Raw genomic sequence first — 25769 nt, forward strand, 5'->3', positions numbered from 1 at the left:
TTGGTTCTGAGATCAAAGGGCTAGGCGAGCTGGGACGGATGGGCGTAGAGCTCAGGAGGGCGCTGAAAGGCTCTGCCCCGGGGCAGACATGCTGTGTGGGGTCTGCTGGTGGGCTCCCTGGCCCACCCAGCCAGCAGCGGCTGGGCACATGGCACTTGGCGCCTTGCATGTCCTCTACCGGCTTTGGCACTGCGGCTTCCTCGCCGGCGGGCGCCCCCGTTTTTCCAGTTGCAGGAGTTGTGAGTCTTTCACAGTGCGGAGGGGTGGGGGTCCGGGGTGGGCACCTCCCCGGGGTGCAGGCAGGCCCCATCCGCCAGTTGCATCCTGGGCTCTCGGCATCTACTGCGGGGTGAGGCGAGCTCGGCTCTTCCCCCCCGCCTGTGGGAGTTGGCAGTCCTGGAGAAGCCCTGGCGGCCTCAGCGGGACATCATCCGGACAAACTCTGGGAAGGGCACAGGAGCGGGTGGAGACAGAGGCAGTCAGGAGCCAGCACAGAACACTGCCGCCAAGGCCCCTCCTCATCGCCCCTGCTCCCAGGCTGCGCTGTCCCCCGCCTCCACCCTGCGTCTTGGTGAGGCAGCTCTGGGAAGGGCTACAAGGGCCAGAAAAGAGGAGCCTCAGTCTGCGGAAGAGGGAAGAGGTGTTCTGGGAAGAACTCCTCCTACTGGGTCTGGGAAAACGAACAGGGTTTCACTCAAGGGCGGGTGAGATGGCTTAGGAGGTAAAGGTGCTTGCTGCCAAGTCTGAAGACCTGAGTTTGATCCCCAGGACCCACTTGATGGGAGAAAAAAAACCAAAAACAACAACAAAAACAACTCCTGCAGGTTATCCTCTGACCTCCATACTCACGGCATAGAACACACACACACACACACACACACACTTTCTACATAGACAGATGCTAGATAGATAAATAGATGATAGACAGATGATAGATGATAAATATATAGATTATAGATAGATAGATGGATGGATAGATAGATAGATAGATAGATAGAAGATAGATAGATAGATGCAATTAAAACAATTTAGCCCAAGTGGAAAATAAAACGAAAGGCACCTGGCACAAAGAACACTGTATTCACGGGGCGGCCTCACAGGTTCACATATCTCGAGTATTTCAGAGTGGAGGAATGGAAGATGGCTGGGCTAGTGAGCTGTGGTCAGATGTCAGAGGCCTGAGGTCAGGCCAAGGAGTGTGGTCCTCCTTGAGGACCACATGAGTGGGGAACAGACAGATGGGGCAGACGGACACAAGGATGGATACATGTATGAACAGATGGGTATAAAATGGATAGGGAAATGTCTGAACAGACAGAGAGACCGATGGAATTATGGGTAGAAATACAGGCAGCGGGAAGTGTATGACTATATGGACAAAGTACAAAGGTATGGGGGAACAGAGAGATGTGGGCAGAGAAAAGATGCTGAGATGTGTGCGCGGATGGATGGATGGATAGCGGAATGAAGGGATGCATGAATGGATGGATAAATGCATGGATCATCAATGGTTGTGTGGGTGGCTTTGAGAGATGACGAAAAACTGAACAGGCATCCGGACAGAAGCAATGGACGGGTGATGGTCAAGTAGATGGCTGTACCGATGGGTGTGGGGGTGGGAGGTGGACCAGCATATGCACAGGTAACATGGAAGAAAGGCAAGGACGAAGCGTGAGAGCTTGAGTTGGATTGGTGAGGGCATGGGGCATGCGCAGTCAGGGGGCTCCCTGGCTGGCTTGTTTCTCACCCATTTTAAGACCCGCCTACCTTCAAAGTCCACTCTTCCATCTCCATTGAGGTCCACATCTCGGATAATCTCCTCTATGTCTCGGTGACCCACCTGATGGCCCAGGAGCTTCCTCATGGCCTCTCGAAGCTCACTGGTGCTTATTTCCCCATCACCATTGGTGTCAAACTGGAGAGGGTGAAGGGAGGAGGAGAGCGGCATCGATGGAGGGCAGACCTCAAGAGTGAGCAGTGCCCCCCATCCCAGGGTTCCTTTGCTAGCCAAGTTCCCTCCCGTGGCCGGGGACCCAGGGACTTAGAACTCTTCATGGTCATCCTGAGACTGGGATTCAGCCTGCCCACCCCTGCCTGTCGCCAGCTGCCACTCACCTCCCGAAAGGCATCTCTCAGTTCCTTTACACCAATCATATCCGCTGTCTCCGCCAGGAGCTTAGGTCCCATTAGTTCCACAAAGTCATCAAAATCCACATGGCCACCCACTGGAGCAGAAAGAAGGGAGTAGGTCATCCTCAACACACACACACACACACACACACACACACACACACACACACACACACCACGGCATTGCCCATCTCTCTCCAAGCAACCTCCTTGGTCTCCCCTGTAGGAAGAGTTCTCCGGTCCTGCCCGGGTTCTGCAGTTGGGACAAATCTCTTACCCACGGTCCCATAGCCTTTTATAAAATAATCACACGGAGGCTTAATATTATTTATAACTGCTCGGCCATTAGCTCAGGCTTATTACTGACTAGCTCTTACACTTAATTTAACCCATAATTCTTACTATGGTTAGCCATGTGGCTTGTTACCTTTTCTCAGTTCTGCCTTCACATCTTGCTTCCTCTGTGTCTGGCTGGAGACTCCTGATTCAGCCTTCCTCTTCCCAGAATTCTCCTTGTCTGCTCACCCCCACCTATACTTCCTGCCTGGCGACTGGCCCATCAGCGATTTATTAAACCAGTGTACAAGGGCATTATCCCACAGCAATCCCCCATCTCCAGGCCCAGGGGGTGATTGAGGACAGTGAGGACAGACCACAGACAGGTGGCTCGTCAAAGAATGACTGGAGGAGTGGCCAGGGAAAGGGAACAGTCACAACGTGGATAAAAAGGAAACAGGGATAGGAGAAAGAAGCATTGGGCCACAGAGCAGGGTGAAGAATTTCAGAGATGGAGAGGCCAAGACGCTCTCGGAGGAAGGCTAAAAGAGCCTTACTTTACGTTAGCTGTGCAAATACAAACTCAACTTCCAAGGAACTCTCAGGAGGTGGAAGGAGACAGGGCTGCTGACTAGGACTTTCAGCAGGGACCGAATGCAGCATGAGGAAGAAATACGGGGCTGGAGGGATGAGGGCTGGGGACTCCAGCATAGCACTTATTTGTGTATGTGTACCTGTGCCTATTGTATGCAGGTGTATGTCCGTCTATAAAGGCCAGAGGTCAATGTCGGGCATGTTCCTCCATTGTTCCTACCATATATATATTTCGAGACAGGGATTCTCTGTGTGGTTTTGGTGCCTGTCCTGGATCTCTCTCTCTGTAGACCAGGCTGGCCTCGAACTCAGAGATCCGCCTGGCTTTGCCTCCTGAGTGTTGGGATTAAAGGCGTGTGCCACCCACCGCTGCCCAGCTCCTACCTTATTTTTTTGAAGCAGGGTTTCTCACTAACTCGTAGCTCACTGATTCAGCTACAGTACTAGACCAGCAAGGCAAAACTAGCTCTACCTCTCCAGTGCCGGAGTGATAGGTACATACTGCCTCACTGGCTTTTTCTCCCCGGTGCCGGCCATGTCAGAGGAGCAGCAGATGGCAGTTGACTTCAGGGTGTCACCCCACCAGGAGGCGACTCCCTGATGGGTGACATGGATAGGCAAGGCCCCGAGACCACAGACTCCAGAATGTCTTTTGCTTCTGCTGTGCCTTCACATGTTTGCTGCTGTTATCTTTCTCTGGTATCTGGCATGGTGTGAATGGGTGTGGGGAGACCCCCACTGCCTGTAATGTAGTGTGTTTATCTCATGGAAACATCTCACCATACTGGGCATTTTTACCTGTGGCTTATTATGAAGATGATTTCTTCTTAAGCTGTACTGTCTAATTGATAATAATAATGTTAGTTTAAATAGAGCTTTGATGATTGAAAATAAAACAAGGAAGTGTCACACAGCTACAGCACATGAGTTTCTATTGAGGAGCCATATAGACTGTGGCTTAAGTTAATGATTAAGAAAAACAATTGAGGCCGGGCAGTGGTGGCGCACGCCTTTAATCCCAGCACTCGGGAGGCAGAGGCAGGCGGATCTCTGTGATTTGAGGCCAGCCTGGTCTCCAAAGCGAGTTCCAGGAAAGGCGCAAAGCTACACAGAGAAACCCTGTCTCGTAAAAAAAACCAAAAAAGAAAAAAGAAAAACTTTTTGGGGGTATATAAGCTGTAGAGAAAAAATATATAGTAGAAGAATAGAGAAGAATAAAGAAGGAAATCATCAAGAGAGTGTGTGGTGTCTTTTCCCTAACTCCCTCAGATAAAGAAGTCATAGTATGCCAACTCCGTGGATTCCCTTTGAGCCCTGTGCTGATGGGGGCTGGCCCCCCAGACAGCAAAACTCCAGCCATCATCACCACCATCATCATCATCATCACCACCACCACCACCACCACCACCACCACCACCACCATCACCATCATCATCACATCACATCATCATCACCATAATCACATAATCACATCATCAACATCACTATCATCATCATCACCATCACCATCATCACATCTTATCATCATCACCACCACCACCATCACCATCATCATCATCATCACCACCATCATCACTATCACCATCACCACCATCATCACCATCACCACCAGCATCATCACCATCATCATCGAGACAGAATCATATGTATTCCAGGCTGGCCTCAAACTTACTGTGTAGCTGAGGGTGACCCTGAACTTCTTCTTTTTAAACATTTTTTTAAAAGATTATTTTATTTTATGTATATGAGTTTTTCACCTGCATGCATGTCTACACTCCATGTGCACGCCTGGTGCCCACAGAGCCAGAAGAAAGGGTCAGAGCCTTCTGGAGTTACAATTATAAGCCACCATGTGGGTTCTGGGAATCAAACTGGAGTTGTCTGGAAGAACAGCCAGTGCCCTTGACTGCTGGACCATCTCTCCAGCCCCCATCTAAAACTGATCCTCTCTCTCCATGTTCCGAGTGCTGATTGTGGCAGTCTGTGCACGTGTGCCCTCAGCACTGGGGAGGTAAAGACAGGAAGATCCCTCTAGCCAAATCATATGCATTTCTGAGGACCAAACCCAGGGCTTTGAACATGCTAGACAAGCACTCTACCAACTGAGCTTCATCCTCTGCCCTCAGTGCCTATTCTATATCAGCTTCTTGAGTGGGCTGACACTCCATTGCCTCCTGTGGCAGCTGGTGTGCATCTACCCCGTGTGGGCCCCTTCCCTCCCCATGTCCCTCCCCTTCCTGCACTTTCCTTATGTAATAGATGCCTTGAACCCAGATCCCTGTCTCTGGAGAACTCAGATAAAGACAGAGGACCTCATAATGCTAACAGCATCCCCTGACTTCTTACTGGGAGCCACTATTGGGCTGTTATTCAACTATACTCTAACTCACGTCTCCTGTCTCATTACAACCCTGTTTCACACAGGAGGAAACTGAGGCTCAGAGGACACGTGATCTGGACTGGACCACAGAGCTGGATACAGAAGTTGGCCCCAGGCCTGTGTGACCCGGAGGACAGGGACTCACAGTTCATGTTGATCTGCTGGGACAGTTCAATGAGTTCCATCTCGGTGGGCATGTAGCCCATGGTACGCATGCAGTTCCCCAGGTCCCGGCAGTTGATGTAGCCGTCCTTATCCTTGTCGAATTCCCGGAAGGCCTCTCGGAGCTCTGGGGAAGTGAGTAAGGGTAGATGTGGTCAGAGAGAGGACCCAAAGAACATCTCAGGCAATGACAGCCCCGGGCCAGCACAGGGAAGTAGACCCTGGAGTCCTCTAGGGCTCCTGCTTGCCCAGTGTGTCCTGCTTTGTGCCAGGGACTCTTCCCACCAACACCTAGAGGCACGTGGGTCTCCGTGAGTTCAAGGCTGGCCTACTATTCTGTTCTACATAGTGAGTTGCAAGACAGCCAGAACTATGTAGAGAAACCCTGTCTCAAAATACCAAGCCAGCTGGGCATGGTGGCACATGCCTTTAGTCCCAGCACTCGGGAGGCAGAGGTGGGAGAATCTACCTGAGTTCGAGACCAGCCTGGTCTACAGAGTGAGTTCCAGGACAGCCAAGGCTACACAGAGAAACCCTATCTCGGAAAACCAAAACCAAACCCACCCACGCCTTCCTGTGCAGCTGAGCAGACCTTTTCCCCTGGGGGCTTGACCTTACCTTCGATCTCTTCCGGTCGTAATGATCTGTCCTGAAACAAGAGAACATGTCACATTAGCAGTGGCAAGGGACCTAGAATTCACAATATGCCCATCCAATGGGGGCCATCCAAGTGGCAGCAGGTTCTAGGTGGGAAGTGATAGGACCTGAGCAGAGGTCTCTCTGGACCTTGAGGGGAGAAGATGCAGTCCCCAAGTCTTAGAGTCACAGCGGAGTGTTGACAGAGGAGCCCCGAACCTAACAGTCCCCACAGAAACTAGGCCACCAAAGCACTGCACTCTTCTCCAGACACAAGAAGAAGCTGGGAACAAAGCTGGTCCAGAGGCAAAAACCTGTAAATAAAACAGGGCCAGGGGAAGTCACCACCCAAGGACACCAGGAGGAGCCAGGCATCAGAAGCCTGCAGGGCAATGGGAGATGGGAGGCCACAGGAGGAGAGCAGACAGGGACCACATAGGCAGTTCCAGAAAGAGAAAGGGGGATTCAGGCTATGTGAGGAAGAATTGGAGCTGTGTCCTGCATCCTGGGTACTGTCCCCACCTTCCCCAAATGTGACCCCATGCCTAAACCCTGCCCATTATAGGACACAGCCTAGGACCTGGGGCTGCCAATGTCCACAGCAGGGTATCTGCAACCTCCAGCAGGGCCCATATCTCTACAGGGAACCATAGAAACTTGGCATTAAAACTGGTACCAGAGAAGTCCCCAAAAAGCAAATTTAGGGAAATCCGGGGAAGGGCCCTGATGGTGATAGCCATCACCCCAGGCCTGCCGAGAAAGGAGGCAGACAGGTACAGAACAGATATGGGCGGGCGCCCATGTTCCAGCTCTCTGCCTTCAGATGGGAAGAGTACGAGGCAGATCTGTGACCCCAAGGAGGCTCACAGCAGGGACAGAGACCCATTAATGCAGACGTATAGGAACGCTCTAGTGAGTACGAGGCATCTCAGCTGTGCGCAAAGGTTTCAGTCAGTGGGGCCAAGAAGGGTGGAGACAGTGGTGTGTGGACACAACGGGGCGTGGAGACAAGGGCTCCCGGATACCGGCACCCAGTCTGAGGAACCTGTCCAAAGGAAAGGGTTGTGTTGCTGTTCAAAGTGCGTGAGTTTGGAATGAGCAGGCTACAAACTTCCCGGGTCCTCCCAGGGGGCATTTCCAGCTGAGGGCAAAGAGTTCCTTGCAGGGAGTGCCAGTCTCCATGACAGTGATGCAAGGATTTCCCCTTAAAAGGTTGGCACAGCGTCTGTGCCACAAGGGTCACTCCTGCCCCCAGACAGAAACCTACGCTCCTGGACATTCTTGGGTGGCCAGAAAGATGTATTTCTCTGTATCCTAGCACCAGCAAGTGAAAATAAGTGAAGAGTAGTCACCCCTTACTATCAGTGGGGGACTGATTCCGGAAACCCCAGGCATGCCAAAATCCAAAGTCCTTTACATAAAATGGCATGCTATTTGCATATAATTTACATACCTCCTCTGGTACACTTCAAATCATCTCGAGATGACTTATTCTATTTATATGACGGAAATGCTATGCAAATAGTTGCTGTGTTGTATTGTTTAGAAAATGAGGACAAAAAAAAATAATCTGGGTGTTTTTCAGTGCAGGTACCAGGGTTTATCTTTTACCCTAAAATTTTTTAAAGATTTATTTTTATTTGATGTGTGTGAGTGTTTTTCCTGCACATGTGTCTGTGCACCACCTGCAGGCCTGGTGCCCTAAGAGGCCAGAAGAGGACATCAGATCCTCCGAAACTGGAGTTACAGACAGTTGTGAGTCTCAGCTGAGTTTTGGGAATTGAACTCAGGTCCTCTGCAAGGACAGCAAGTGCTCTTCACCACTGAGCTATCTCTCCAGCCCCAGATGGAAGGTTTTTAACAATTTATTTGTGGTGTGTGTGTGTGTGTGTGTGTGTGTGTGTGTGTGTGTGTGTGTGTGTAGGTCAGAAGATAACTTGCAGGAGTCAATTTTTGCCTTCGACTGTTCGAGTTTGAAGGTTGAACTCAGGTCATCAGACTTGGCAGCAAGCACCTTTACCATCTCAGCAGCCTCAGATGCCAGTTTTAAAAATACTATTTCTTGCCACGCGGTGGTGGAGCACGCCTTTAATCCCAGAGGCAGAGACAGGCAGATCTCCGAGTTCGAGGTCAGCCTAGTCTACAGAGTAAGTTCCAGGACAGCCAGGGCTGTTCCACAGAGAAACTCTGTCTCGAAAATAAATAAATAAAATTATGTCTTGATCTGCTGTTGCTTGAATCCCCAAATGTGGGATTTCCCCAAGGAAATGGGGAACTGGATGTACGCATGTGTACACAAGTATGCAAAGTTTCCTCAGTGGGACAAGCTACTTCACTAGAATTGGGCCTCTCCCATCCCAGACCCTAAGCGGCTTGCTGCTCTTCCAGGCCGAGTTCTGCAGGTCTGGGGAGGGAGCGCACACTGCAGACCCTTCCACTCTGTGGTGTTCCCAGATTTCAAGGAGAGGCAAAGTGAAGCCCTCACTGCCTCATGGTGAGCCTGCAACAGCAGCCCTGGTAGCCGTTCCCAGGCTCACTCAATGCCCCCCAACCCCAGGCAGGGCCGTGGAGGAACACGTGTTGTGTCTGGAGTAGTTAGGGTTACACACTGATATATGCACTAATCCCGGGGTGGGGCTGGGGAGCAGGCAGCATTGGGAACATACATAGTTCCTTCCCAGTTTGTGCAGATAAAAGCCCCCCCCCCCCCCCCGAACCTAGAGTCAGGCAGACCCAGGGGCGAAACTAGTAGCTGCTGCCTCCTAGTTGAGGATCACTCCTGTTCATTAAGCCAGCCTCCTCATCTGTAACATGGCTCCATGCCAGTACCTACCTCATAGGGCCTTTGTGTGCGTTCCTCAAGGCAAGTATTTAGCATCTGAAATTTAATCAGTGCAATCTACAAATGTTTGTATCCATAACATCCTCATTACCCGCTTCTCTGTGACAACTCAGACACCTTAGGAGGCTGTTCAGTACAGTAGCCACACGTGGTTACTTACATTTGAATTGGAGGGCTGGGGTATAGTTCAGAATAGAACACATGTTTTGCATATACAAGACCCCAGCTCAATCCTCAGCAAAAACAGAGCTTTTAATTAAAATAAAATAAAAATTAATAATTCTGTTCATAGCCGGGCAGTGGTAGTACACGCCTTTAATCCCAATACTCGGGAGGCAGAGCCAGGCAGATCTCTGTGAGTTCGAGGCCAGCCTGGTCTACAGAGTGAGATCCAAGACAGGCACCAAAACTACACCAAGAAACCCTGTCTCAAAAAAAACCAAAACCAAAACCAAAAAAGACAACAACAACAAAAACAATTCTGTTCATTAGCTACATCCCTACAGGTCAACAGCCGCATGTGGTCAGTGGCTTCCACACTGGATGTCACAGTGTAGAATACCAGGAGACCCTCTGAGTACAGAGAATTGCTGGTAAGAGCACAGCAATTGTAGAACTGGGCTGCCTGAGTTTGATTCTCACCTCTGACACCTGCTAGTGTGACATCAAATGTGCTACTGCATCAGACTCAGTTTCCCCACGTGTGAAATGGGGCTTTTGTGAGGCAATTCACCGAGACGCTTAGCATAGTGTTGGCTTCCTCAGCATACTGAGGGCATGCTGTAAGGCACCCAAAGGATTGTATATGCTTATTTATTTATCTATGTGTGTGCAGGGGTGTGTGTGTGTGTGTAGAGGTGGGTGTGTAGGTGTGTGTGCAGGGGTATGTGTGCAGAGATGTATGTATAGGGTGTGTGTGTGTAGGTGTGTATGGGGGTGGGTGTGTAGGTGTGTGTATAGAGGTGTGTGTGCAGAGATGTATGTACAGGTGGGTGTGTGTGTAGGGGTGGATGTGTATGTATGTGTGCAAGTGTGTGTGTAGGGGTGTATGTGTGGGTATGTGTGTGTGTATAGGGGTGTGTGTGCAAGTGTCTGTGTGCAGGTGTGTGTGTGTAGTGGTGTATGTGCTGTTATGTGTGTGCAGGTGTGTGTGCAGGGTGTGTGTGTGTGTGTGTGCAGGGGTATGTGTGCTTGCATATGAGCAGTATACATGTGGAGAACAGGGGTCAACCTCAACCTTGGATGTTCCTTAGTCTCCTACTGTTTTTTGTTAGTTTGTTTTGTTCGTTTGTTTTTTTATGGGGTGTGTGCACACACATGAATGCAGGTGCCCTTGGAGGCCAGAAGATGGCAGCAGATCTCCACAGAACTGGGTTTAGAGTCAGTTGTGAGCTGCCTGATGTGGGTACTGGGAACTGAACTCAGGTCCCCTGAAAGAGTAGTACCACTGAGCCATCTCACCAGCCTGTTCCCTGCCCCATTCACCTTACGTTTTGAGACAAGGCCTCTCACTGGGGCCTGGGGTTCACTGGCTTTAGGCTGGAGAGTGAGGCCCAACACTGGAGCCCCTGTCTCTGATTCCTCAGCACCCATCACCATGCTCAGCATGTTAGTGGGTGATGGGAACTACATCAATACCATCTTCCCAGCCTCTGCTCTTATTATTTTGTTTTAAAAACTTTTATTTACCAGCCGGGCTGTGGTGGCACACGCCTTTAATCCCAGCACTCGGGAGGCAGAGCCAGGTGGATCTCTGTGAGGTCGAGGCCAGCCTGGTCTACAGAGCGAGATCCAGGACAGGCACCAAAACTACACGGAGAAACCCTGTCTCCAAAAAAAAAAAAAAAAAAAAAACCTTTTATTTACACTTATTTTATTTTTGTTTGAGTGTTTTGCCCGTATGAATATATGTGTATGATGTACATACCTGATGCCCATGCAGGTCAAAAGAGGGCATCAGATCCCCTAGGACTGGAGTCACAGACAGTTGTTAGGCACCAAGTGTGTGCTAGGAACCCAACTCAGGTCCTTGGGAAGAACAGCCAGTACTCTTAACCATTAAGCCATCTTTCCAGCCCCCCACTTGAATTATTTCTTACTGGTTGATACAAACTCACTTTGGATCCATGAGTGGGAGACTTCAAGAATCAGATTCATAAGTTGGGTGTTTGAAGACAGGGCCTGCTGTGTAGAAAACCCCTTTTCTCCCCCAGGATCCCCCTCATGCCCTATGAAGCCAGGTTTGGCCGGCGGCACTGGGCCAACTTACGTACAGGTTGTCTGTTCTCAGCAAAACCCTTTCGAAGGAAAATGCAGGCGGGACCCAGCAGGTTGTGCATGACGGCGCAGTTCTGGGCCAGCATCATGAGGGGTCCCGGAAGCTCGCCGCCACTGCCCGCGGCCAGTCCCTCCTCACTTGTCTGCACCACCATGTAGCTGGTCTTCTCCTCCTGGCGCATCTTCAGCCAACACCAAGCAAATAAAAAGAGAGGTGAGGTGTCACCTCCCTGTTCATCTGGATCCTCCCAGCCCCGGCCTGGCTGGTGATTCTAGGAGATCCTTGAGAGTCACATGACGAAGTTCTGAGAGCGTTAACGTGTACAAGGACAGCATATAATTGATCCAACAGATGGAGACTCCAATCCTTGGCTGAAAGAGTTGTCCCATGGAGCATTCTATAGATATGATGCTTGAAGTAGGGTGTTCTCACGCACGGGCTAGCGTGCACATACGCACGCACAAGCACGCGCACGCGCACACACACACACACACACACACACACACACACACACACACGTATACACAGGGTGCATGCAGTTCAGAGCGCGAAGCAGAAGCTTCTGCCCTCACTCTGAGTGCCTCACAGAACCACGTCCTTCCCCTAAGTGTTCCCAGTGTCTCAGCTCAACTTAACCCTCGGACCTACTTCCTGTCTTCCCAGCTTTCTCATGGACTCAGACCCTGCCCCAGCTGGACCCTTCCCCCACATACTGGAAGGCCCAGAGGGTGAGCAGAGCTGGTTATACCGAGAATAGGCTCCTTGAGTCTGCTGACTAAAGGTCACAAAGGTAGATGCCATCGCTGACAAATGAGGCAGGTAGGCTGTGAGAGGTGAGGACGGGGTGTGTGTGGGGGGAATAGGTGCTGTGTGCCCACACTAAATGGGTGGTTCTACTTACTGCATTCCAGCCCACAGGTGCCAAACCTGGTTGATAGCACCGGTGGGTCAGACAAGACCCACCTGTATCCGGATTCCACCTGCTTATGACAGCATGACTGGGCAGTCTTCCAGCAATTTTCCTTGCCTACCCCTCCCTCTTTCCCTGGCTCCATGCCCAGGCTGGCTTGGCCTGCTTGACCTCTAAGAGGCTGAGGCTGGGGCCTCGCCAGCTGACTGAATATAGCTGCGCTCTCAGGCCCCGGCCAGGCTTTCGTCCTCCCCACAGATTCCCACAGTTATAAAAAGTCAGCACTGCCCCACAGACCTTCCCGGGCCCAGACACAACACATGGCTGGACCCAGGCCTCCCAGCATGCCAGTGCCTCTCAAGAATCCAAGTCCCAGCCCTGCGAGGGACAGCCGCTCTTCAGTGTGGACGTCTGTAGCAGAACTTCCCCAAGGACAGGCAGGGTAGCTGGACTCCCCGGAGAACTATCTGTCTGAGACACACAGGGCTGTATTCTCTCTGCCCCATCCAGCCCTCTTCCAACTAGCCGCCACTAGCTGAGCAAAGGCCACGTATAGACGGGGCAGCCTGTCCCAGAGGATCCTCTCTTCTCCTGTCCTCTCATGCTTCTCCCCTAAGCCCTCCTCTAAAGGGGCTGTTGATGGAGACTCCATTCCAACCCCTTCTAACACCCTAAGCCCCTTCCAGACCTAGAGAGGGAGGAACAGGATGTCAGTTCCTCAAAGGAGACGCAATGTCTCAGCCCAAGGCTCAAGGGGCGATTGGAGGAAATCTCTGAACACGAGGGATGTTGGACAGACCAAGGCCCACTCTAGCTTGAGTCTTTGATCCATTCACTCATACCTCTGAACCTATGCTGGAACTAGTAAAGAAAAGAGAGACTCTCCTTCTAAGAAGGAGTCCAAGAGAAGCCCAGGACTAGATGGGGTGGGGTGGGGGTGGGATGGGGGCTAACTCCAGGAAGCCATCTTATTGGAGATGTTTGTGGAAAAGCAGACTTTCCGTTTCTGGCTGAATCTCACACATGTTGGCTCAGGAGAAGCACAGTCCAAGGAAGGAGGCGGCAGCAGGTGGCACAGGATCGGAAGAGGGTTTAATGTGCTGGCTCCGGCCACCGTCTTGCTCGCTCTGTGACCTCGTGCAGCTCTGTTCATTCCCTGTGCCCCAGCATCCTCCACATAAGGGGGGGGGGGTCATCATCTGTATCCGCAAGGTTCTTGTGAGTAACGAGTGAGCTACTGCCTATAAAGTGCTCCGCACAGTGTTTAGAACACCGTAAGAGCCAAATGAATGAAGTTGCCGTGGTTACGGCGATGGTGATGATGATGACAAGGATGATGTTGGTAGAGCAAGTTAAGAGATGTTGGGTGCCAGAAGGCATTTACTTCTGGCTCCAGAGGATGTGGGGGAACATCTGCCAATCAGCCAAGAAACGAGAAGGATGGAGAGGAATTTGCTCCCACGAAGAAGGAACCAGCGGTGGCTGGGGAATTTCCACTGCCTCTTTTGATTATAACTCTGCCTGGCACCAAGCTGCCCCGGGAGGCAGCCATTCTTCCCCAGTCAGCCATGATGGCACCTGACAGGCTGGTCCTGCCCAGTTCAGGGCCTGAAGCAGGCTACCTATCCCCATGTCCAGCTCCTCGGCTTCCAGTCAAGAGTCTGAACCAGGGGCCAATAACGTCTGGCCTGGAACCAGGAGAGGCCAGCCTATTAGGGAACACCATGACCTCTGGCTCCCTAACAATGCAAGCTGGCCGAGGGCACACAGGTCAAAACTCCCCCCTCTGCTCACGGCCAGGGAGAGTTTGAAGGGCACAGGCTTAATGAGATGGGAAGAGGACATTTTGCTGCACGGAGTAGGGAGCTGGACTAGACAATCTCGAAGGTCATATTTGGGAATTCATGAATAACGTTTCTGGCAGCGGGAGAAAGAAAAAGCACACATAAAACACCAGCTCCGACTTTACACTGTGCAGGCTCTAAATCCCAGCTCTGCTTGCTAGCGACTGGGTGACCTCGGAAACCCTTATCTCTGATTCCAGCTCCCTTCCCTGCCAACTAGCCAAGAGGACTATTTGGTGGAAGAGAGCAAGTGAGATGGAAGATGTCTGATATGTTGCGAATAACCCAGAAAAAGAAATCACTCCTAAGATTTAAGATCACTTATCCCGTGGACCCGGACCCTCGCCGGCTGCATGCACCGTGGCTCGGTGGTAGAGGCGCAGGCTTAGCATGTACGAGGCTCTGGGTAACAAGCTCCGCCTGGGTATGGTGGCTCATGCCTATACGATATTTCCAACCTGCCGCAGCTAAGCCAGGAGGATCTTGAGTTCCAGGCCAGCGTGGGCTACAGAGCAAGTTCCAGGCCAGCGTGGGCTACCAACAGAGGCCTCACCTCAAAAACAAAACAACAAATAGAATAAACAAGCAGCAACAACCAAACAAAAAAGCTGAGAGCAGTGGCAACCATCCCCATCTTTCCCGATTTTCTACTCCACCCTCTATCTCTGACGAAATCTTAACATGTGTCCGGTACCACACACTTGGCACTGTGCACAGCACACAGTCGTTTTGAGTGTTAAATATTAGGGACTGGGTGTGGTGATGCACACCTTTGATCCTAGCACTTTGGAGGCAGAGTTAGGGGATCTTGGAGTTTGGGGCCAGCCTAGTTTACCTAGGGGATTCCAGGCCAGTCATGGCCACACAGTGAGACCTTGTCTCAAAAGAAAGAAAAAGAAAAGAAAAAAGAAAAGAGTCAAGTTTTAGCAGCCAGCTGTGTTGCCTCACACCTGTAATCCCAGGACGCAAGCTGCTGAGGTGTAGCTTCCAGCATAAGCCCATTTTCTAAAAGGTAGAGCAAAATAACAACAGCAAAAAAGGCTACGCATCCGGCCTGGGGGATGTGTAAGGCTCTGGGGTTGCTCCCCGTTAATACACACACGTTGGAAGAGGAAGGTAGACATTAGCCCTCCTTATTGATTGATGGGCCAAGGAACTAAGTCACAGAAAGTTCAGTCATTTGTCCAAGATCACATGGCCTGAAAGAGAAGACCTGTGTGCTCTGACTTAAGCTCCGCTGTGGGAGGGAAGATGGTCGGAGGAGGCAGAGGAGAGGGCTCGTTCCTCAGTTCGCCTCCCCAAGCTTAGGAGCGTTGGCGTCGATGTTTGCCTGTGAGCCTCTCTAATTCAGATCGGTGTCTGCTTCCCCAAATCACCTCCCTAAGAGGCAGAGACGATGAGGCACTGGGGATGCACAATAGAAACGCCAGCCAGGCCTCCCAGCAATCCAAGGAACAGCGAAGATTAAATGGAATTCGATGTGAGCAGCTTAGCCAAATGAGGATAGGCTAAAAAGCCCCAAGTGTCCTAAATTGAGAGGTCAGAAACCTAATGGGAAAGAGGGGATGGGACCTGAGTGAAGGCGCCATCAACCAATCCAAAAACCTTACACGAGTCACCTGACCCTCCAGTCCCCGCCCCCTCAATTGGCAATCATTTCTTATTTGGAAAATGAAAATCCGGGAGGCAGATATCTTTATCAGTCATGTCGTCTTTGACGCATGGGTCTATGACCTGAAAGCAGAGGGCTGGCAATCTAGGCAAAGCCCGCCTGAAAGGAACCTGCCGCAGATGCGACCCAGACCTTCCTAAAGACAACAGGGGAGAACCCTCGCTCCCCCAAAGGAATTCTTGCAAAAGGATATTGTCCTAGCATAGAAGCAATAAATCCACTCAGGAAAGTGACACTCAGGTACACTCCTGACCCATGTATCTCTTGGGCACGCTATTTCTCAAAAGAAGCCACCCTGGTCCCTAAGACCTGGTCCTTTGACACACTCACACCTGACTCAAGAATGGTTGTGGATAGAAGCAAAAGGAGAAATGTGCTTGGTTAATGGGGTTCCTTCAAGCCCCCCAGTTTTTGAAGGCTTAGAGAGTACCAGCAAAGAGCACAGACCCCCTACAAGCCCCCAGGCCTTCTCCTGAAGGATGTCTGATTCTTTAAGGCTCTAGGATGGCTATACACTGACAGCCTACGAATCCACACTTTCATGTTACACCCTAGAAATCCCAAAGTCACATGATTTCTTTCCGAGCTCTTGTGTGAATCCCAAATATGGCCTTCCCGGACCCTGCCCCCCTCAACCCCCACCCAAGGCAGCTTTAAGCCCTAACTTTAGTTCAGAGCCCGCCTAGGACGCCAGAATCTGCTAAGGGAGGGTATCTTGAAGTTGGAACAGGGACACAACCTTGGGCAGACACCCTAGAAAGGGTAGCGAGCATCAGGTGCCCACCCACTCCATGCCCTCTGCGGGCAGGCAGCAAGATGCCCCCCGACCCCAGCAACCGGGACTTGGGCGCCCCGCAAACATACCTTTCTCGAGAGGTTTCTCAGTGGGGATTTGACGCAATTGCCCATCCTACACGGATGCAGCCCCTCTGGCGATCTCGGGGTCCATGAAGGAGGCTCCTGGGGGGCCAGGAGACCTCAGTCTGGGTCACTGCCAACCCCAGCGTCTCTCTGCCTGCGCCGCTCTCCTCCAGGACAGAGCTGAGCCCGTGCGCGCGTGCTCGCCTGCCTGCTCCTGCTGATTTTTTTTTTCTTTCCTGGTGGTTCGTATGTGTGTTTGTGTATCTAGGTTTAACTTTCTTAAGGAGACAACGGCAGAAGAGAAGAGTGCGTGGCACCGAAAAAATCCCCTGGAGAGCTGATGGCAGAGGGCACCGGCGCTGGGAAGCCTTTCGGATCATCGACATCAGATTAGCCAGAGTCCCTTCTCTGCTTCTCTCTCTCTCCCCTTCCCTCAGCCCCTCCTTTCCACGCCGCCAAATATGCAGGGAGATTGCCTTGGGGAGGGGGACCCAAGGTGGCAGCTGCAGCTGGGAAGTAGGCCAGCAGATCCAGAAGGGAAAGCTGGCTAGTTTGGACCCCCAAAGCCAGGGTGCCTCACAGCTTGCAAAGCTATCTTCGCACAAACACACACACACACACACCACACACATGCATGCACACACAGGACCCCAGGGAGATGTATGCCTCTTCTGAAGAGCAGTGAGCCGGGCAAGCATGCTTCATCAGCCACTGGCACTTCCAGCTGGATGGACAGCGAGGTGGTTCTCGGTTGAGGGCCTGAGAGATCTTGTGACGTCTCTATTACGCTCCATTTTTCACACTTGCCTCATTTTTGACATGGGATGAGGCTCCAGGGCTGGCAGCAGCTGAACCCACAGCTGTAATCAACTCTTTCCTTCTGCTCTCTTTGCTCCCTGACCCTTGGGAAGGCAAGAGATGGCCCTGAGGGGGGCGGGATGGAGGCGGTGCTGGCACAGAGGACACGATCAAGGTCTCTGGTCCTCTTCATCCTCTGCCTAATCCTGACCCAGGGTCTTTTACTGGCTTCGTTGGAGTGCAGAATAGGGAGGCTGGTCTTTTAAAAATGATCCTCGAAGTCCCACAGCTGGGACTTTACAAATGACTGGATATTCCTCATGCCTCCACATTCTTGCTTTGGCATGAGAATTCTTCCCAAGCCTCAGATGTTGGAGAGCGGCGATTGTGGCCGGTACCCAGAGATTCCTGTTTCCTTGCATCCAGCTTTTCCCCAGCAGGGGGCGACAGAGATAGCCCAGGAGGTTGACCCACGCCCAGGCCCCTGATGCAATCACAGACTTCAGCCCGGACTGCTTCCTCTCCTGGGGACTTTTGTCCTGTTTGGGTGTCTGGTCAGAAATCTCATTAGAGAAAATGACTGGGTGAATTGCCCCGTGGGTGGCACAGACTCCCTCCTAGGAGGCTGAAAGGGAGGCCGCTGGCCAGTTCACCGTGGACCGTGGCTGTCCAGGGACTGGTTTAGCCAAGGCAGTTTCTTGGTGCCTAGTTTGGGCCCTACTCCAGGGGGAGGGAAAAAAGGGGGGGAGGCCACTCCCCGAGGACAAAAGGAGGAGCCCGAGTGGGAACAGCTAAAGGGCAGGAGAGAGGGTAAAGATGCCGGGAAGGGAGGAACAGGCAGCTAACAGAAATGCAAAAACCCAGGAAGGAAGAAGCACTATGCTGGGACCAGGGGTCAGGTTCAGTGGCCTCTGATGAGTGGGAAAGGATCTGGGGTCTGAGGTGGAGGCTCAGCCCTGCCTGTGATCCCCTTCCATCCCTGAGCTTCGGTTTCCTCCGTTAGAAAATGGGACTTTCCCTGTCTGGCTAATATAGTGCGTACAGGAAAGCCTGTGGTACATAATAGGCACTGATAAGTAATTATTCAAGTGGAAGAGGGAAGTATCATTTGCCCAGCGTTCATGCGCCGGGTGCTGTGCTTGGCTCCGCGAATGAGGAGGAGGAACAGTGGGAGTTTACATCCTAGCTGGTGGGCAAGAGGTAGTGAGGAGCACGGCTATTTCCCACAGTTAAGATAACCGCTAAGAAGGAGACCCACAAACCCTGATAAACAACACGAGAGTGCACTGACTTAGTCCGGGGAGATAGGGAGAGGCTTGCAGACTGAATGTAGAAAAGGAGACATGGGCTACACTGGGTAATAAATAAATAGTGTTTTCCTGTAAAACCGAGGAGACAGATTGTCTGGACTACTCTGTAGCCCAGGCTGGCCTCGAACTTACGGAGGAGACTCCTGCCTCTGCCTCCCAGGTGCAGGTGTATAGGTGTGCACCACCATGCCTGGCTTGTAAACTCTTTTTGTTTGTTATTTTTTCATTTGTTTGTTTTATTTTTTTATTATTTATTTTTTGAGACAGGGTTTCTCTGTGAAACTGTCCTGGCTGCCCTGGAACTCACTCTGTAGACCAGACTGGCCTCAAACTCACAGAGATCCACCTGCCTCTGCCTCCCGAGTGCTGGGATCAAAGGTGGGCGCCACCACCGCCCTGGCTTGTTTGTTGATTTTTAAAATCACATTTATTGATTTGTGTGAGGAGAGGCAGTGTGTGGGAGCCAGAAGAGAACCTTTTGGAGTCAACTTTCTCTTTCTACCACGAGGATCCTGAGTTTTGAACTCCGACCGTCACACTTGGCGGCAAGCACCTTTACCTGCTGAGACCCACATTGGCCTGGAGCTCGAGACGTCGTTGATTATGACCTTGACATGACCTTGCACCCTGGACCCTCCTAGAGCTCCCCCTCTGTGGTGCTGTCATGCGCCGTCACACTCTGCTATAAGTTCTTTCTGAAACGGCAAAGCTGCTCCAGCCAGCAGCAGGGCTTGCGTTGGGCCTCAGGTCTGACTAGACGGAGAGAAAAGCACAGACTAAGACCGGTTCTCAGCCCTGGCTGTTGGAGCCTGCTCTGAAATCCCCGTTCCGTGGGTGTAGGTGGTTCTCTGAGCACCGAGGCTGTCCTCTACTCCCTCGGGAACTCTAACCTGGCCTGAAGACCCACTGAGAGGGGCTGGAGAGAGGGCTCCGCGGTTAAGTGCACTGGCTGTTCCTGCAGAGGACCCGGGTTTGGTTCCCAGCACCCACGTGGCTGCTCACAATCCTCTGTAACTCCAGAGGTCCAGAGGACCCGATGTCCCTCTTCTGAGCCCTGAAGGCACCAGGCACACATGTGGTACACATACGTACATGCGGGAAAAACACTCATACACATAAAATAAAAATAAGTAAATCTTTAAAAAAGATAAAAGACGCACGGAGAAAGGGGTCCGGGCTTGGGATGCAGAGGCAGAAGGACCTGCTGCGGACCGGATTCACGCTGGACTTTGGGGGTCTCAGGCTCACTCAGAGCACGAAACAATACTTACACAAGCCCCCCCCCCCAACCCCAACACACACCACCACCACTGTCTGGCCTCTGAAAACTGTCTCTTCCTCTGCCTAGCATCTGTTTTAAAGGGCTAGACGCAGCCTCCACTCAGTGTCTTCTTAGCCCTGGTGACTCCTGCCCCCTGCAGGCCAATCCCAGCCATAGCAGGTGCCGTCGACCTTGGACAATGCCTCTGTCCTTGGAAACAGGAGGCAGACTATGGTAAAACCAACCAAACACTATTCTGGGCGTGCTCAGTGGGTCAGAGTGCTTCCTGATGAGCCTCACAACCCCCAGCTGGATCCCTGGGACCCACGTGGTGGAAAGAATCATCTGAAAGTTGTCTTCTGACCTATACACACACTCACATATACATTTGAGTGTGCGCGCGCTCTCTCTCTCTCTCTCACACACACACACACACACACACACAAGCACAGATACACATACAGGTAGATGCACACATACAAATACACACACATGCACACATACATATACATGCATGCACACACACACAATATATGCACACACATACATACATACATATACGCACACATGCACAGAAGCACACATACACACATACTTTATGTATTCATTTTTGCTTTTTGTTCAGTCAGGGTTACTCTGTGCAGCCCTGGCTGGCCTGGAACTCGATATGTAGACCACGCTGGCCTCAAACTCACAGAGATCCACCTGCCTCTGCTTCCCAAGTGCTGGGATTAAAGGTGTGTGCCACCACACCTGGAATACACACATTTTAAGTAAGTAAATGTAAAAAATTTTGAAGTCCATTCTGCTTTGGGGTAAGAATAGGACTGACACTAGCTTGAGGTTTAAGGTCAGCTAGAGGTTCAGGGGGGCCAGACCTGGGGTTTTAGACCCTCCTTAAACTGAACTGGGTTGGCAGAGGGCAGGAGGAGACACAGATGGCTTGACCTTCCCTAGAAAATGCAGCCTGGCTGAAGGTTGGGGGGGGCTTCCTCTGAGAAGCAAAGAGCACCTCGTACCCCCATTTTTTAATCCATCAATAAAATGGCCTCTGGAGCCACACTTTGAACTCTGGAATGAAATAATAGGATGAGAGGGATGAGCTCATCACTGGTTATCCCTGATTAGCAGGGAGACTGGCCCTGGATCTTGATCAGCTCTGTCGGCGGCAAATAAACTTGGGTGGCACCCTAGTGCCAGGACACTCAGGGTGGAAGCTCGGGGTACAGCATGAAGGTGCTCTGTGGACACTCCTGACAACTTCCCTTCCCAGCCAGCACAGGGCCACTCAGGTGGCAGGTGTTACGGTTTATTTACTATGTGACCTCTGGCAAGCACCGCCCTCTCCAGAGCCTGTGTCCTCATTTCTAAAATGGGGGAGGACAATGCCAACCCTCCCAGGTTGCTGTGGCAATAATGAGGACAGACTCTGGTCATTGTGCAGGGGGCTCTGGACTGAGGTCTTGAGTACCCTCGATGGTCACTGGAAACAGCTGGAGGCAGACGCAGACACCCAGACATCCCAGAAGATGCTCATCCAACTGACTCAGCCATATCTATCATCCATGATTGATACACACCACAAGCTGGCCTTCTCTTCCCTCATCCCCAGGCCCCAGAGGGGAGCTGGTGGGGCAGGAATGAATCTTCACAGGCCTTCAAAACACAGGCTTGGTGCGGTTGAACCCATAGGGCCCAAACCATCATGACCTTGGCCGAACTCTTCATCCGTACCACGGGAACTAGGAGCCCTACATAACCCAGACACAGGTGACATTAGTCACCCGTCCATTCATGGACACTGTGATCCCTTTACATGTTGTATGGACACTGGGCTGGTTGCGCCCGCCAGACCCCCCCACCCCCACCCCAGATCAAGAGAGATGTTTCTCTAGGATGGGACCAGAGCTGTGGGGTTTATTTGCATCTGTCTCTTCTCAAGCTGAGTGCTCGAGCAGAAGGTTTGTTTGTTCATAATGTGTCTTCCGAGACCCAAAGCCCCGGATCGTGCTTAACGGAGGTCACTTCTCACACCACAGAGTCCGCCTAGGCGGCTGGGTGACACGTCCTGAGCCGGCAGAACCAGGGACAGTTCACTGACATTGAGCTCTGAGCCCTTTAAAGCCTTTCTTCGCGCGGCACCGAGGCTGCTTCCCTTACACAGCACTTATTCAGACAACGCTCTTTTAATGACTATTAATGAGAGCAGTCCCATTAATGCAGGCTGCTGCTCTCTAGCCAGCACTCACTGTGAGCTAGGCCTCTGATAGCCTTAATTTTGTGAGAGCCTCGTCGAGACCCTGCAAGGTACTTTTTCCCCCGGTCTCATTTCTGCATGAAGAAGCCAAGGCCATGGAGAGAAAATGATGCCAAGGTCATAAATACACCAAGTGACAGAGGCAGGGTTGGAAGCTAGAGCTCTAGTACCTTCCCAGCCACCATACCCACACCTCAGCCTCAAAGCCACACTGTCTCCCTGCAGACAGAAAAGATGCCCCAGCTTGTCACGGGAGGAATCTTAATTCTCATTTCCCAAAATCTATCTGGATACCTCTAGTGTGCCTAATCCCGGCTCTCTCTGCCGCTGTTACCAACAGAAAGAATGCATCCTTGGAGTTCATCGTCATCAACAAGAACAGTAATAATACCAAACACAGACACAGCCTTAGCTCTGTACCACGCAATGGTCTAAGCTCTGCACACGTGCCCGCATAAATCATCTGACCTCCCCAATTCTCCTTGAGACACTATGATTGATTTCTATTTTTTCAAGTAAATAAAAGCCTTGATGAAATAAAGCAATCCACCCAAGGCCAAAAATAAATAAGTTAAGAGGCATGAACAAAATATGTTTTGCCCTAAGCAGATCCATCTGAAAATTTCTGTATTCGGGCCCTATTATGCTGTCTCTCTAATGCAGAAAAGAGACAGTAAGGAAAGACTAATTCCTTTATGTCACAGGAGGCTGGAGGGTCTGACACAGTAACTCCAGACTGGTTGTGTCGTCCCAGGTTGCTGCTGATCGCCGTCCACGCGGATGCCTGGGAGGTGTCACCAGGAAACTCAAATTGAATGTGCTCGGGGTGAGGGTGGGGGTGGGAGTCTGCAGCTCCGCGAGGCCTGCGCCTCCAGAGGGAGGTAGTAAATATTTCATGGGACCTTCCAGCTCCTCCCGACTCAAGTGACCCTGTGACATTTCAGATGGTGGGGCTGGAGGATAGTCTCTATTTAATGACTGGGAAGTCGGAAGACTAGAGTAGCAGGGTGCTGGAAGGCTCTGAGCCCAGAGAGGGCCTGTGTGGGCAAATTCTGCAAGAGCAGGGAGCCAGGGTCCTTTTCCCAGATTACTGGCAAACTGAATCATCAGTCTGTGACTGGGCACCTTCCAAACTGCTAGGTCATGGAGCTCCAAAATAGTCCAAATCTTGGCTATCATTCCCAGTGCTCTCTTCCTACCTAGTGTACCACCAATTCCCCAGGTACGGGAGGTATTCGTAAATGCGTGGCAACTGAGTGACTCGCAATCACCCGCTAACAACATAGTATTTGGGTCACAACCCAGGCCAGACCCGCAGATCGGTCCTAACACGCTACCGCTCCGAGCCACTGCAGTGAACATTTTTCACTCGGCATGTAGCCAGGCTCTCTCGGGGCTCTGCATCCAGACCTCTACTCCTGAGCACCGGTGCGAGTTCTCTGAGAGAACCGCTAACGAGGGCTCCCTGCAGGAACAAAGCCGCGCGCCGCTGGCCCTGTCACACCATCTCAGCAGTCCCGTGCATCCCGAACCCACGTGCAGCCGCCTTCATGGCAGAGCCCCACCCGCACAAGCCACCGCAGAGTAGTATTTTGAAAAGGAACGAGCTGATCTGAAGCAAAACACACACGCGGCCTCCTCCTTGTAGTGCTGATCCAGCACAGCCAGGTGCGAGCTGGAGGTAGTTTCCTGGCACCAGATCCTACCACAGGAACGCTGAGACACCCCCCCCCCCCCAGTCTGAAACCATGCCAGCATCCCGATTGCGCCTCTGCAGAACTGACCGACGCGAGGACGCGAGTTCGATTCGATGAAAATCTTAGCTTTGCTCAGAAGTTCACAGGCTCCTATGACACAATCCCACACTGTAGCCTTGAACTGGAGGGTGAAGCTGTTTGTCAATGCCCGGCTGACTGTAATCCTCGCGGGCAAAGGTGTGAGTGAAACAAAAGGGGTCTCTGGTGACCCTCGGTGGCCTCCCTGGCCCTAGAGTGCACACCAACTCAGGCTTGTGTTTTCTGGGTCTGATCCCACAACTGCCTTACTGACATCCAGATGGCATCCCTGGAATACCATCCTCCTTAACACACTCCAAAGTTCCAGATGGAGCTGTACCTCTGGACAGACCCTCCATGCCTGCCCAGGCATCTCTTCTCCTCCCCATTTTTCCAACCCTCTAACTTTTCTCAGACCGTTGAGGACACTCTGGGTAACCGCTAGTGTCACACATCTACAAGCAAGTCCGTGTACTCCCAGGCCCTCCTCCCCTTTGCCTACCAGACCCCAAGCCCTTCGCTCTCTTGGGTAGCCAGAGGCCAGAGGAGCGGGTTGGCACCGCCTACTCCAGGCACCGCTCACGACCCGGGAAAATCTCCAGGAGGATTGCGGAGGTCGCTCCTGCAGGTGCCAGGCAGACTCGGCTGAGTGATGCCCAGGAAGAGGCCCGGAGTGTGGACAGCGCATAGGGTGCTGAATCAGACACGGGGGTGGAGGAGCACCAGGGCCGCGGGAGGACAAGCTGAGTCGTGGTGCGCCCGGACCGGGCAGAGCGAGCAGGGCCAGGGACGCGCTGCCGCCGTAGGGTCCCGAGCGCCGGTGCCTGGAGCGCGGGCGAGGGGCGCGGCCCTTACCTGACCGAAGGCGGAGCTGAGCATGGGGTGCAGCCGGTGGAGGAACGGGTCCGCCTCGGGGGCACCGGTGGGAGCCGGGTCCCCGCGACCCCGCGATCGCAGGGACCCCCGTAGACCGAGCGCCGGCGCCAACCCCCGTTCCTCCCCATCGCTCCCGCGGGCTGGCGGCAGCGTCTCCCGGGGCCTGCAGTGCGCCTGGGGCAGCCCACGCCGGCTCCCGCGCGCGCCCTCGTCGCGCGGCACGGGCCGGCACAGGGGCCTCCGCGAGCTCGGATCCCCGCACGGTGGCGGCGAGCTGGGGCAGGGACCGTCGGTCAGTCGGCGGCCACGCAGCGCGGGGTCCCGTGCAGAGCCGTGGCGGGGAGCCCGGCTGCCCCCGCTCGCCGCCGCCGCCTTGAGCAGCGACGTCTTGGACTCGCTCTTGGCGATGTGCGAGCTCATCGCGGCGGGGCCCGCGCTCGCATGGCCCGGCGGGGGTGGTGCGGGGCCCCCGGAGGGCAGGGAGCGGGCCGCCCGGCGGGAGCCGAGCCCGAGGACGCGCTGCAGGCGGGCGCCGTCCCCCGGCCGCTTAAATGCGGCCCCGTCGCCGCCGCCCATGTGACAGCGCAGCCTCTGCGCCCGGAGCCCGGAGCTCCCGGCGGCCGGCGCTGCGGATCTGGGGGGGCAGCCTGCTGTCCCCCGAGAGCCCACCCCCGGCTCTCCCCGCGGCCCAGGTGCCGCTGCGCCCCGCCCCTCGCCCCGCCCCGCGCTCGGGGAGTCCCGCTTCCGGGTGCCTTTGGTGGCCAAGGGGGCGCTGCGGCACCGAACACGAGCGCTAGGGAAGGGGCAGGCGAACCTCCCCTAAGAGACTGGAGGAACCCCTTATTTTCATGTCTGCAGGATCCACCGTGCCCGGGGTCAGCCCGTCGCCCCCAAACGCAAGCAAGGG

At 52.9% G+C, this 25769-nt stretch overlaps 1 protein-coding gene across 2 annotated transcripts; it reads right to left on the minus strand.

Annotated features, from left to right (window-relative positions):
* Cabp1 (calcium binding protein 1) lies at positions 1-25438 on the minus strand. Of its 2 annotated transcripts, none has more exons than XM_059249114.1 (6): positions 24842-25438; positions 6161-6191; positions 5526-5669; positions 2116-2225; positions 1768-1915; positions 1-442 (listed from the first exon to the last, which is right to left on the minus strand). In XM_059249114.1, the coding sequence occupies exons 1-6, from the start codon at positions 25436-25438 to the stop codon at positions 417-419; spliced, it is 1056 nt and encodes a 351-aa protein (XP_059105097.1). In that variant the 3' UTR covers positions 1-416. The 2 variants fall into 2 exon arrangements, with proteins under 2 accessions (XP_059105097.1, XP_059105099.1); XM_059249116.1 differs by lacking the exon at positions 24842-25438 and adding an exon at positions 11294-11698.
* Positions 25439-25769: the final 331 nt, after the last annotated feature.

This window comes from Peromyscus eremicus, chromosome 23, assembly GCF_949786415.1.
Source record: "Peromyscus eremicus chromosome 23, PerEre_H2_v1, whole genome shotgun sequence".
NCBI classification, from domain to species: Eukaryota; Metazoa; Chordata; class Mammalia; order Rodentia; family Cricetidae; genus Peromyscus; species Peromyscus eremicus.